This window comes from Citrus clementina, unplaced genomic scaffold (genome assembly GCF_000493195.1).
Source record: "Citrus clementina cultivar Clemenules unplaced genomic scaffold, Citrus_clementina_v1.0 scaffold_6, whole genome shotgun sequence".
NCBI classification, from domain to species: domain Eukaryota; kingdom Viridiplantae; phylum Streptophyta; class Magnoliopsida; order Sapindales; family Rutaceae; genus Citrus; species Citrus x clementina.
Window position 1 is genome coordinate 20,238,943 of NW_006262139.1, and position 13,711 is coordinate 20,252,653.

Here is a 13,711-nt window from a genome sequence, read left to right on the forward strand (position 1 = left end):
AATCCTGATTCTTGGAGGAATCAGTACAGGTGGAGGAATCCTGATTCCTAAAGCAAACCAAACGCCGTTCGGAAAAGGAACTCTCTCACTATACATATAACTTATAAATAGCTTAACCGACCGAAAAAGGAAAAAAAGGATTAAAGGAATACAATTTGAGAAGAAAGTGAAATGGTGAATCAGCCACAGTACTGTCCAGCGGCAGTTGTGTATTGTTGTATGCATGGCGGCGTAGGGAGGAGCAAGAATAATGATTCTAAAGGTTCAGAGATGAGGTTGAAAGCCCGGAATCATCTGTTGGCTTTGAATTGGAAGTTGTGGTATGCACAAAAGGGAGGATATAAACAAGAAATACGCTACACATCTCCGAATCAGAAGACTTTTTATTCACTCAGAACCGCCTGCAGAAGTTTAATTGATGAACAATGTTCTCAGAATTTAACTCTCAATTTGAATGCAAATCCTGCAGTTAACTTGCACGCCAAGGCAGAGGCTGAATCGATGGATTTTGGAGACCTAGGGCAAGAGGAAAATCATGCAAGACATGCAAAGCGCGGATGTCGTTTTGATGAAGGTTCTCAGAATTTAACTCACAATTTGAGAGCAAATCTTGAAGAAAAATCGGTAATGGTGACTCCTCAGACATCACAATCATCTTCCGATGATGCGTTACATTCAAGAAAAAGGAGGAAAAAGAACACTGAAGTTAACTTGCACGCCAAGGCAGAGGCTGAATCGATGGATTTTGGAAACTTAGGGCAAGAAGATGATAATGCAAGACATGCAAAGCCTGGTAGAAGAAGAGGAAAGGGGAAGAGAAAGGGAACAGCAAACTCGATGACATCAAGAGACGATCAGAAGAAGCATGCAGTTAAGCATACCCATGTTCAAATATCAGGGAAACAAGAGCGGCAGAAGGTGCTTCCTAGGTTTTCAGTTTGCAATCCTCGAGCTGTTGTGCTTAGTAAGTTGATAGAAAACAATGTGGTGTTCCCTGGGGCGAAGGTCTGTTATGGTGGCAAAAAGGGTCGCGTACCATTGGCTGAAGGGTCAATAACTAATGGTGGAATCAAGTGCAATTGCTGCAATGAGGTGTTTACACTAACTGGGTTTGAGGTTCATGCCGGTAGCAAAAACCACAGGCCGGCTGCTAATATTTTTCTTGAGGATGGCAGGTCTCTTGTGGATTGTCTAAGGCAAATGGTGTCTACTGATAACCCGGCAACTGTCAAAGGGATTAATCAGATGAAAAGCAATAGCCATCAAGTTGAGACTTACAATATGTGTGTTGTTTGCCTAGATGGAGGTGAATTAATTTGTTGTGATCATTGTCCCTGCATGTACCACAGTAGCTGCCTTGGTTTAAAGGATATTCCATATGGGGATTGGTTCTGCCCATTATGCTGTTGCGCCATCTGTGGTGATGGTAAATTTAAACAGAGAACCCTGCATTCTGTGGATGATGATGATGGTCTTGTTCGCACTTGTGATCAGTGTGAGCATAAGTTTCATACAGGGTGCACAAGAAAGAGTAAACGAGAATTGAAGGTGAAATCTCAAAATAAATGGTTTTGCAGTGATAGATGTGAACATGTTTTTTCCAGCCTCCATGAACTTATAGGGAAACCCTTTTCAATAAGTGAGAATAATTTAAACTGGAGATTGTTGAAGTCCTTGGAGTCTGAACGTCAAGATGTTTGTAACTCTACAGATGGTAAGTTCTTGAAAGAGCTGCAGAGGAAGTTGCATGGTGCGGTTGAGGTAATGCATGAATGCTTTGAGCCAGCCAAAGAGCCTTTAACGGGGAGAGATCTCATTGAAGATGTAATTTTCAATCGGAGATCAGAGCTGAAACATTTGAACTATGCAGGATTCTACACTGTGGTTTTGGAGAAGAAAAGAAAAATAATTTCTGCGGCTACTGTCAGAGTCTATGAAACGGTTGCTGAGATCCCATTTGTTGCTACAATGTTCAAGTACCGCAGAAATGGAATGTGTCGTCTTCTAATGGCTGAGCTTGAAAAGCAGCTTATTGCATTAGGCGTGGAGAGGTTGGTGTTGCCATCAGCCCCAAGTGTGCTAAACGCATGGACTACTAAATTTGGGTTTTCAAAGATGACAGCTTCAGAAAGATTGAATTACTTGAATTATACTTTCCTCGATTTCCAAGGTACGATCATGTGCCAGAAATTCTTAATGAAGACACCTTCAGCAAGCCCATGCCTATCACAAGCAGCTTGATCTGAAAATGTTGGCGTTAAATTTGATTTCTGCTGCCCCATCTCCGAAGTATTTCAAAGAGAAGAAAGTGACAGCTGATTTGTGTACAGAGATAACATAATGATTTTCTTATAAAAAGATTGTATTTTTTATCTGTATTGTGACACATTACTAATTATGATGAACATATATTGATGTAATTCATATTGATAATATCAACACATTTTCTGCATAGTTCTCATAATTCTACTTGTTCAATCAGTTATTCCCTGTGATGATAAATGACTCCCATTTTATTTTTTAGTCAATTTCTCTGTCAAATAGATTATAAACCGATGGATACAAGTAATCTGGATTCTGAATATATCACCTTCTTATGATCATATTGAGCCGAGAATAGGCATTCATTCAGTATATTTTAATTTGAAATGCCATACAAGAAAAAGCATATATGCTCTAAAGCATTTTGAATGGATTCACATAACACAGAGCATATTAAATTTAACAGCAATACCTCAAATACAATAGAAACACTCGAGTGGAACCATATAATTTTGTGTCTCTTAATGCTTTCGGAGAGCAAAACCAGAGAGCACCACCAACATCACGAAGAGGACTACAGCTATGAAGGATGCCACCACAGCCCCACTGACTTTCTGGCAGAAATCACCAAATTGCTGGCAAATTGCGAACCAGTTTGTGTTTTGATTGCCGTTGTGAGCTAAGTAAACAATGGCAGCAGCGGCGGCGGCGGCAGCTGTAGCAAAAGTTAATGTTACCTGCAATATATGAAAACATTTTCATCTTTATCTGTCAAGGAACAACCTGTGTTGTGTCAGAACTCAAGAAACTAATGATTAACGAGCTTACGGTGTCCAAAATGAGTAGGAGGAGCCTCGGTCCAACAGCATGTGGGCGAACAATAGTGACAATGGAAATGGGAAGGGAAAGGACTAGGTAGCCCCCTACTAATGCCATTGCAATTACGAAATACCTGCAGAAAAGGATATCCCAATTTTTTGTAGCACAATTTCTGTAAACTCTCAATCTTGTTTCTATTACTTGTATGATTCTAGGAATGATATTATTCAAGTGGCATGTGATTCTTTTCCGCTGTGAAATTGATTCTGCATTATTGCATGCCAGAACTTAATACCAACAAGGTTGAGCATATATGTGTAAATGTGATGAATGACAGAATTTCAACAAGTAAGTTCACATACTGAAAAGTGGGAAGATCATCATAGCTGGCTTGAAACTGAAAGAACTGAGTGAAGAATGGAAGAGTCTCATCGCTAGTTCCCATCGCGGTGGCAGCAGCTAGAGTACACACCAGGGCACCAATCCTCAGAATGAAATCAAATATTGCTATTCCTTTCTTGTATCCAGCCTTTTCCCGCCTTGGAACTCCGATGAGGGGTGCTTTTCCTTTAGCAGCCGAGCTAGACTCTGGAACATCAACGGTAGCTGAATCACTCATTTTCGTTAAATGTAAAAGGGGCTTGAAGCTTGTGATGTGAATCTGAGAATAATGATTGATAAGAGAATTAAAATGCTGTGATGAAAGTGGATGAATGGATGAGTCTTATATAGGGAAGCAAAGCAAAGAAGAGCAGCTTGAAAAATATTGCAAAATTGAAACTAGACCTTTTTTGGCTAATGGGGAGTAAGGGGAGTCGTTGACATGATGCAGTGCAAATTGAGGGATTAGGAATCAAGAACAAAATGTGATTAAGTCGAGACAAAATACCAACTCACAAAATGTATTTAGTCAATCAGTTAACTAAACCATGCAAAAATCGTTTTGTCATTCCACTCAGACTCCAGCTCTTTTGGCTGTAATTCTTGAGAGATTGCATTAAAAAATACCAAATCCTCATAAGAATCGTGAAGCTAGTATTTTGCAACGGTCATCTTATGTCAAGTAACTTCAGCTAATTTTCGTTTACATTTCAAGATACGAATCACTTGGTAGTTATTAGTCAATCATATGTTTGAGACTCATTCCTCCTCGTAAGTTTACGCCAAACACGCCTAGATAAAAAATTGGTAACAGTTCATGCAGTTATCAGCACATGGCAGGCATTGACAAAACTTAGAGGTGTAAAGCGGATTGGATCAACCCATCGCAAAAGCCCAAGTTTAAAGAGAGAACGGGTCGGTCCACTGACCCCAAAAAGAAAGCTAAAGTGCGATCTTCAAGTACTATTGACAAAAGAAAAAGTACAGTGCAATATTCAATTGACAAGTTTCGGCATTTGCAGATCTACAATGAAGCAGCGTAGGCCAGTAATAATTTTATTCCCCCCCCCCTTTTTTTGTTCTCTCTCTCTCTCTCTCTCCCCCCAAGAGAAAATGAAATTACATATCAAGAACTGATACAAATCATAGCTGCTTGCATAGCTAGTTACTCTTCTGCTGTATTATTACAAAACTCAAAAGAATTCAAAATTCCAATTGTTGTTAAACAACAAATGAGTGGTAGTAATTTTGGTCCAGTGAGAGTGTTTGTAGGTTGTTTGCATCTTGGAACGGGGACATTGTAAAAAAAAATTAATTGCTCTAGTTACTCTGCAAAAACTGGATGGAACAGCTGCCTGAAGGGGGAAGCAGTCCCGGCAAAATTTTACTTGGTTTATTGACCCAATGTTAGCAAGCCGATTATGAACAGAGTCTCCATCCCCGCTCAGCAAGTGCCTTTTTAACCCGATTAGCAGCCTCTGCAAGGTCATTCAATGGAGGATAGCTCCAATTCTCAGAAATCTGGAAAATTGAACCACACATCAGTAGAATTTAAATAAATAAACTAGTATTGAAGTATTAGCTAAGTTTGTTTGCAAAATATCTTGTAATTGAAGGAGAAGTCTTGGAATCTACTCTCAGATACACAGGGATTGGGAGGGTTTGTGTTCAGTTTGGAGAGCCGAGGATAAGGGTTAAAAGGAAGCGCGCGCCCACACACACACACACAGAGAAAGAAAGAGAGAGGTAAGCGGAATCAGCTGTAAGCAACTAAAGGTAACAGGACCAGCAATGGCATAATACTTGGGGTAAAATATATATTTTGTTTTAAGGAAGAGTATAAAAGTGAGAGCTATATTGACAAGGTAACATATCACCTGATTATAACTACATGAGTGCACCAAATGGATTAAAAATGACAAAAAGAAGGAAACTAGATCTGAAAAAAGATAATCCCTCTGGCCTCTCCACATGTATATGTTTGTTTTCAACTAAATATTAGTAGAAAGAGAAGTAAAATGCAGGATTTTATGCAGCTTCTCAGATCATTTCCTTTCCTCGTAGATCAATTTGAAGGGGGTGTGTATGTATAACAACATTTTCAAAGCGAAACACACACACACACACACGCATATTTATGATTCAATAGGGAAGTAGGGCACTTACATCCTCTTTACCAGTGAATGGTCGAACAACTCCTCTTTCCTGCAGAGATTTTTGGAAGTATGCAAACTTCCACACACACCTCTCAGCTCCTATAACATAAACAGGTTTCCTACAGCATAAAAAGTGAAAAAAAATAACACCATATGAATTTTCATTCAGAGGAATAATCAAGCCATAAACTCATGAGTTTTACTCCTTCATATATCAAACATACCCGGTACTGCAAGCCTCGCTCAGCATACTTACTGAATCAGCTGTTATGAGAAAAGCATCAGCCCAAGCTAAATGCCCCATGTGAGGATTTGGATCTATGCAGTTTACATAAAAGCAAAAATAAGTAGTCACCTTCGTTAGGTAAATTAAACTACAAAAATCTCTCAAAGATAATGAAAGCAAAGTACCTTCACCATTCCAGATGAAGACCTTGGGATTATTACTAAATTCGTTCACTATAATCTTAGCCACCTGTCAAAAGTGCTATAAGTAGCAAGAGTGATAAAGAAAATCAACAAAGGCAACTGTGAAAAAATTCTACCTTCTCTGGAGTTCTTCTAGAGAATGATACTCTGATGCTTCCACAACTCCAAATAACACCCTGCAACATTGCAGTTAGCTGCTTTGCAAGATCCACACCATACGTACAGTTGCCTATAAAAAATTTAACACAAAATATTTCTTACTTAAGGGAGTGACCATCAAAGTAAAGCAACACATGTCTATTTTCTGCGTATGAGGTATTACTGGACAAGCATCTGGCACAACATCAACAATTTTCTATTTAGAAATGATCATTTCTGGACAAAAACTTTCCATTATGGTCCAACTTGACAGCTCAATATAATTAACACAATAAGAACATTCCCTCTGATCTGAAAATTTGAACTTTCCAGGACTTGAAAACCAAAATAAATTTCCAATCCAGTCTAGGGGCTGATAATTGCTGAAGATAGTAGAAAGAAAATATGCTACTTAAAGATAAAGCAAGAGAAATTGGATCAAATCACAGTACTCCTTGCCTAGAAGTTTCCGTTTTCAGACAAAATGATACAATCCATGTATACAACAATGACTTTTGATGACTTTAGAGGATATAGCTGCATATATCCTTGAAAACAATCTTGCCAAGGTCAGTACTAAACAAGTTAGTTTAAAAAAGAAAAGGTCAATAACAATTCAAATAACAGAATGCAAAAGATGACAAATTGCCAATTGGATGACTTATTACTTGTAGGGCCTCCAACATTAACCACAAACAAGGGCTTTGGCAGTACTGCCAACTCATCATGCCAGACAGAAGCAGCACTCCTAAGTGCTGCAGAATCAGCCTGGTGAAGAGCTCCCACAGTCAGAACCTGATGTTAAAAATCCAGACCATCAGCTACAACATTATTGATAACTACAATAGTAGCTTAAAATTAGATGGCAATAAAAATTATAATACAACCGGACAAGTATTTCATAACCAATGTACATACCACATGTTGGTCAGGAGGTTCACGCGGAGTTATCCACCTCCGGAGGAACCAAGGAATTTGTTCCTGAGCATGAGGGGTCAATGGGTAATAATCATGACAGGGAGTAATCACCATATCAAACCTATTCAGATGCGTCCTAGGATGTTGTATCTGTAAAATAGTATCAGAGGGGAACCCATAAGAACTATATGTTACCAGTTTTGCATGCCGAATGCGCATCCAACGCACGATAACCACATTTTAACTAAAATAAAGTACAGTAAATAGAAAATGCAAAGTGAAGCAAATATAATCCTTCACAGTTTGCAGAAAGATGAATGTAATGGTAAGTAGCAACAAAAACCAAGTAAAATCACACACAAAAGTGTTATCTTCTTATAAGCAAAAATAGAAAAGCAAACAATACAACCTGAATTCAAATTATTTTTCTTCTACAAGTATCTGAACTTCCAGAGTTACCTAAAACTACCAAAAATGAGGGCGAGACTCAGAATTCTATCTACAATGTTGAAGAAAGAAAACATAACAGAATAGAATGAACAGCAGTCTTGCCATATTGGACCAAATGATTTACCGCTCCTAGATTCATGAAAGGCATAAGAAAACATAAGCACATGGAAAACCAACAGTCTGCCTCACATTTCAGCACATTTATCATACAAATGCTACTTCAGATTCCGGTAGGTAAAAATTGAAAGGATAAAGTTTAACCTGAACAACGAAAACATTTTCTGGAGCTAACCGTTTTATGGAGCTTGCAACAGAAATAGTATCTCGTCCAGATGCAACCACCAATAATGGGCCCTCCCTGAAAAAAGTTTAACAGCTATGATTGGCTTATAACAGATTTTGCATAGTCATTCAAGACATTAACCACATAGGGTCCAAATGGTAATCTCAAAGGTCGGCATCTAATCGTTGTATAACATTTGCACAGGAGAGTCCATACCTTTCGAATGTTTGATAAGCCATCTTTGCAATCTGCCTTGCATCAGCTTCCAAAACTTGTGACAAGCCTGCACTAACCAATCAGAGATTTTTCTATTGATTAAAAAAAAAAAAAACTGTATTCAGAAATAAGAACTGTTAACTGCAAATGAACTATGGTCTTCTTTATGTTTACCACTTGTTTCAGGTGCTACTATTTGAAATTGTGAATAACCAAAAACTTGAGTTATAAAATAATCTACTTTCTTGTGGAGAGAAATCGGCAGCCAATGAAGCCACTCATTAATTCCTCCTCTTGGCCTAGAAACACGCTGCATAGAATCAATCAAATAATCACCACTAATACAACAATGTATCAACTTGGATTGAGACAAATTTTTATAATAAAAAAAAAAATTCTACAGAAGCAAGTAAAACCGACTCTATAAAAATGCAGTAGAACTGTTTTCCTGACACAACAGCATATATACCAATGCATTTACTGGGACTCAAATAAATGTTAGCACTGTGTTTGGTAGTACTTATGTAAAAAGATGGTTTCTGTAAAAGCACTTTCTAGAAAAGCACTTAAAAAGAAATTTCTAAAAGAGCAAATGCAACCACATTTCAATTAAAAGACTGTTACATTAAGGTAAAAATTAGCCAAAGGGCATAAGAAAAGGAATAATAAAACGGCTTTTAAAAGAAAATAAAGGAATAAAAGAAGAAACTATTGAAGAAAAATTAATAAACAAATAAAGCACTCACGTATATGGAATGCCGACCTGAGAGTCCGAGGGCGCGAACCAAACCGATGCACTGATTCTCAGCGCCCGCGAATCCGTTGCCTATTATAATCGCCCGTTTGATTACGCCGTAAAATCCACTTTCGAATATCTCCGGTGTTTCCGACAATTTGATGGCCGGCTCCGGCAGCCTGGTCGGTCTCATCGGCTGACCCCACGCTCGCAACATTTCTAGGCTCCGAACCACTTTGTTTCAAACTTTTTGTTTTTAAATGGCTATGTCGGGGCGAAAGTGTCCGGGCCGGGTCAAGCCCAATCTGTGTTTACAAAAAAGCACATCTAAATGGTGGAAAAGATAGCTGATTAGTTACTGCCAAAGGTAACTCAACTATAAATTGATTAATTTTTCAACAGACATCCTCTCCTATGGAAGAGGTTTTTGACCAAGTCAACCACCATTTTTTAAAAAAATTATTTATTTCAGTAAATTTTAAGAGTTTAAGATTTAATTTCAAACCATCCAAAATGTGTTCTAATTTTATTTTTTTAAGACACAATCAACCTTAATGTTTTGTGAAAATGAAGCTCTCTATTGGGCTGTTGTGTACATATTAAATGAAGATGTCCATATTGCGTACGGATGTCGTAATGCATTGATTTTCCATTATATTGTTAGCATGTTTTATTAGTTTAGTCAATTATCTATTGTGCGATAGATTATCAGTAAATTAATTTTAAGTTACTTTTATGTACTGCCACTTAGTTGGAATGTAATGAAATATCAGTTTCCTATTAAAAGAAAAAAAAATGTCCTTAACATTATTTATTATTAGTACTCTATTATTATTATTATTATTATTATTTTGTTATCGAACGATTCAAACAAGTGTCGTCTACTAGAAGGGTGCTTGTGAAGTAACAGGAGTGCATTTAGTAGAAAACTGGAGCAGCCCAATCTGACCCAATTAGGCCCGACCCAAGACAAGATTCCAATAAAAGCCCGCTGTCGCGCACACTCATCATCGTTGTTTCGTTTCTGAGTTTCTGATAGTGTTGTGGTCTTGAAAGCAACAATAAAGATGCTGGCAAGTGACGACGGTCCGCCGGAGGTCACTTTAGAAACTTCCATGGGCTCTTTCACCGTCGAGGTACTTCTATTCCTCTCCAATATTTCTTTTTTTTTTTTATTGGAAAAAAATTTGAATAATTAATTATTAATATTATTGTTATTATTAATATCTAATTCAAAATTGCAGCTTTACTACAAGCACTCTCCAAGAACTTGCAGGAACTTTGCTGAACTATCTCGCAGAGGTTATTATAATAACAGCAAATTCCACAGAATTATTAAGGTATAGTTCTCTGCTTAATTAGACTTTATTTGTTCTTTAATCTTTTTTTAGAGGAATTTAGCAAATTATTTGTTCTATTTATTTACTTATTTTTGCGGTGTAGGATTTTATAGTTCAAGGTGGAGATCCTACCGGGACTGGAAGGGGAGGAGATTCCATATATGGGTACTTAGTTTTATAATTTTTGTTTTAAAAGTAAAAACTGAATTTTAATGCTTTATAGTGCAAAAAGTTTTAATTTTCTTTTTAAAAAAAAAAAAAAAAGTGACCTCAGTTATATATAATCAGTTCCCTGATTGTTTGTGCCCTTGTTTTGACTAAAAATATTCATTGACCCTTGGTTAAAGTTAAATTTTATTTACTTTTCTTTTGTGACTTTTGTGATGTTTAATGATCTTCATCTTATACGAATTGCTTTGTTGTTATGTACTATGTACTGCAGCCATGTTTTCGAAGATGAAATAAAACCAGAATTAAAGCATACTGGAGCTGGGATCTTGTCCATGGCAAATGCTGGTCCAAATACAAATGGAAGCCAGTTCTTTATCACTTTGGCGCCTGCTTCACATCTGGATGGTAATGTTAATAATATCATTGTCCTCCTTTATTGACTCTAAGAATTCATTTTCTTGATTTGTCATAATTTTTTTGAAGTGTGTGAACTGTATATCTAGAAGTTCGAAGTTGAATCTGATATTTTTGCTTCATGGGCTGGCCTAAGTTGATCAGGGCAAGTATTTTTGTTTACGCTTGGTGTTGAATTTGATACCAACAACTAATTGCCAACCTGGATTTACGGCTGGTGTATGTAGACCATCTCACCTTAACCCAACTGACCTGGGGATTATTGAATTCTAGCAGAGTCTTTTTTAATACTTCTTGTGCCTTATATTCTTCCACATCCAGTTTCACTCATTTATTAATAAACCTATGTAACTTCCCACTCTTGAGTCTTGACTCACATCCATGTCTGATGAGTGAGCTATTACTGTCTAAGACCTTCATCATCTTAATATCTGGTCAACATTGCAATGTTGCAAATTCAAAGCCAATTCAAAAAGTGGCCACAAAACATTTCGTTAGAGTTTTCTGCCAGTGAGAATTTCTTTTTCTTTAATAAACCTATGTAACTTCCCACTCTTGAGTCTTGACTCACATCCATGTCTGATGAGTGAGCTATTACTGTCTAAGACCTTCATCATCTTAATATCTGGTCAACATTGCAATGTTGCAAATTCAAAGCCAATTCAAAAAGTGGCCACAAAACATTTCGTTAGAGTTTTCTGCCAGTGAGAATTTCTTTTTCTTTAATAAACCTATGTAACTTCCCACTCTTGAGTCTTGACTCACATCCATGTCTGATGAGTGAGCTATTACTGTCTAAGACCTTCATCATCTTAATATCTGGTCAACATTGCAATGTTGCAAATTCAAAGCCAATTCAAAAAGTGGCCACAAAACATTTCGTTAGAGTTTTCTGCCAGTGAGAATTTCTTTTTCTTTTTGATTGCTTCAAAACCAAATCCGTATTTATGAGTTCTGGTGTGAATGTTATTTATGAGTTCTGGTGAGAATGGCAACTTAAGTGTTGGTGGCCCTTGGTTTAATCTTTGTCACTGCAATTGTAAATTGTTATTTTCCTGTACTAGCAAATCTAATTATGTTTTAACCTTTTTTTTGTATTATCCAGGAAAGCACACTATATTTGGAAGAGTATGCAGAGGAATGGAAGTGATCAAAAGGCTTGGCAGTGTCCAAACTGATAAAGATGACAGGTCTGAATTTTCTTATACTTTATTGTTTTTCTTTTGGGGTCATTTGTTTCACATAAGCCAGTTATACGAGTTATATTTCAATTTCGATTTTGGAGTGATTTGCATGGTCAGTTTAATAGAATATGGAGCACTTACTAGCAATCATTTAATTGGAACATCTTTTAAACCATGACCTACTTTGGAAAAAAATTGCTATGTGACCTGCACTAGTAAACAACCCTCGTAAGACATTCGACTAAACTCTTACATGGAAAACCCGAAAGTAGGAGAATAAGTTGTTGACTTAGGTTTGCCAATATTGATGTTCAAGATTTATGCAATTAATATTTTCTTATGGTGTCATTTGAGATCACGAGCTTGTGGCTCACATCTGGAGTCTGGATCCACAATTAACGCATAATCAGTAACTTACAGTGTAGGGGCAGTGGGAGAATTACCTGTTTCGACATTCACCATTAACTGAAATGACAAAGTTTAGCTATATACACAAAGGATGGGGGGCCATAAGTTAGTTGCTTTTTATTGGTTTATGTCATGAGGATGGCAAAGCTCTGTCAAGAACTTAATGTGGAGTTACAAATTACTGCAAAGACTTGACAGAGAAAGTAATGACAATCTGACCAAAACGTTGTATATTAAAAGGAAGATTTTTGCCCAAATGATTCTGTTAATGACTTGTGAACAACAAACTGGCTAATACATTCAGAGAGGTCAATAAATCCTTGTTTGGAGATGTCGAGTATAGTCAAACATTTGCTTAGTTTATTAATTTGATTCCACAAGACTTATTCATTTCGACAAATATCCTATCACTGTCTGCACATTACCGTTGCTTACCATTTGATAAGATAATTTCCTGGCTTTCTTTAATGCGATTTTGCCATTTATTAGCCAGAGTCTGGAAATACCATAACCTATGCATGTGTAAATCTTGCTAGAGTTTACAGTTATGGTCTGAGAACACAGCTGACAACCACTTGTGAAAAGCCGTGCTCATACACTGTTTTCTTTGCTCATACAGGCCCATCCATGACGTGAAGATACTACGGACTTCTGTTAAGGACTGATGCCATGAAACGGTTATGGAAACCAACGTTTCCACATGATTTTGGGTGCACTAGAGCCAGTGTTCAAAAATCTGATTCTGAAAATTTCTAACGTCTGATTTTGGATGCACTGTACTTTGGTATTTTATTGAAACAGAAGGCAAATATGGATCATTTGTAATTCTCGTCTTATTTACCATTTGTTTTTTCCAATTACACCTGACATGAAAATTGTTTGCTGTGGAACTGTAAACTTTCCATACACATTTCAGATATGAGCCCTTCATAGGAATTATTGTTTTTAACTCAAAATTATGCTTTCTTATATCGAAATTTGAACGTCCAAAAAAATGCTGCTTTTGTATTTCTCTTCTTTATACATTACTGAATCTCCACTCTTAATCATTCAACCGTTCCTCTTCATTTTAATTAAAATTTACCCTTTCTTCCGCAGCCCAATGCATGTTTTCAAGTAAAGTGAAGTTATTTACTCTAAAAAATATTTTAAACACTTATATTTAAAAAAAATTACAAAAATATCTATAATATATTATACATTAAAGGATAATTTAGAATAATTAACCATAAGATTATTATTTTAGACATCCATCATATAGGCCCATATATTTGTAGTTATTCTTTATTTAAACCTAAAACTTGCTTCTTTGTGTCTAATAAAAAAATTTGGAAATTGTTCACGGTGCATGTATGATTTAAAAAAAAAAAAACATTAGTTTCAGTTGCTGTAGTACAAAAAGAATA

The 13,711-nt window shown here is 36.7% G+C and overlaps 4 protein-coding genes across 4 annotated transcripts; 2 read left to right on the forward strand and 2 right to left on the reverse strand.

Annotated features, from left to right (window-relative positions):
• Window positions 1-171: 171 nt before the first annotated feature.
• On the forward strand, window positions 172-2,241 carry LOC18039901 (increased DNA methylation 1). The gene has a single exon (XM_006430073.1). The coding sequence runs from the start codon at window positions 172-174 to the stop codon at window positions 2,239-2,241; it is 2,070 nt and encodes a 689-aa protein (XP_006430136.1).
• Window positions 2,242-2,783: 542 nt separating this feature from the next.
• Window positions 2,784-3,700, reverse strand: LOC18039366 (casparian strip membrane protein 1). Its single transcript, XM_006430074.1, has 3 exons — window positions 3,444-3,700; window positions 3,091-3,214; window positions 2,784-2,999 (listed from the first exon to the last, which is right to left on the reverse strand). The coding sequence occupies exons 1-3, from the start codon at window positions 3,698-3,700 to the stop codon at window positions 2,784-2,786; spliced, it is 597 nt and encodes a 198-aa protein (XP_006430137.1).
• A 744-nt stretch (window positions 3,701-4,444) lies between these two features.
• LOC18038611 (mitochondrial fission protein ELM1) lies at window positions 4,445-9,027 on the reverse strand. Its single transcript, XM_006430075.2, has 11 exons — window positions 8,799-9,027; window positions 8,227-8,362; window positions 8,053-8,119; window positions 7,815-7,911; window positions 7,104-7,253; window positions 6,854-6,980; window positions 6,164-6,276; window positions 6,030-6,093; window positions 5,843-5,936; window positions 5,629-5,737; window positions 4,445-4,983 (listed from the first exon to the last, which is right to left on the reverse strand). Exons 1-11 carry the CDS (start codon window positions 9,003-9,005, stop codon window positions 4,882-4,884), a joined length of 1,266 nt encoding a protein of 421 aa, XP_006430138.1. The 5' UTR covers window positions 9,006-9,027; the 3' UTR covers window positions 4,445-4,881.
• A 770-nt stretch (window positions 9,028-9,797) lies between these two features.
• LOC18038612 (peptidyl-prolyl cis-trans isomerase CYP18-2) lies at window positions 9,798-13,222 on the forward strand. Its single transcript, XM_006430076.2, has 6 exons — window positions 9,798-9,924; window positions 10,033-10,128; window positions 10,232-10,293; window positions 10,571-10,704; window positions 11,819-11,903; window positions 12,925-13,222. Exons 1-6 carry the CDS (start codon window positions 9,856-9,858, stop codon window positions 12,968-12,970), a joined length of 492 nt encoding a protein of 163 aa, XP_006430139.1. The 5' UTR covers window positions 9,798-9,855; the 3' UTR covers window positions 12,971-13,222.
• Window positions 13,223-13,711: the final 489 nt, after the last annotated feature.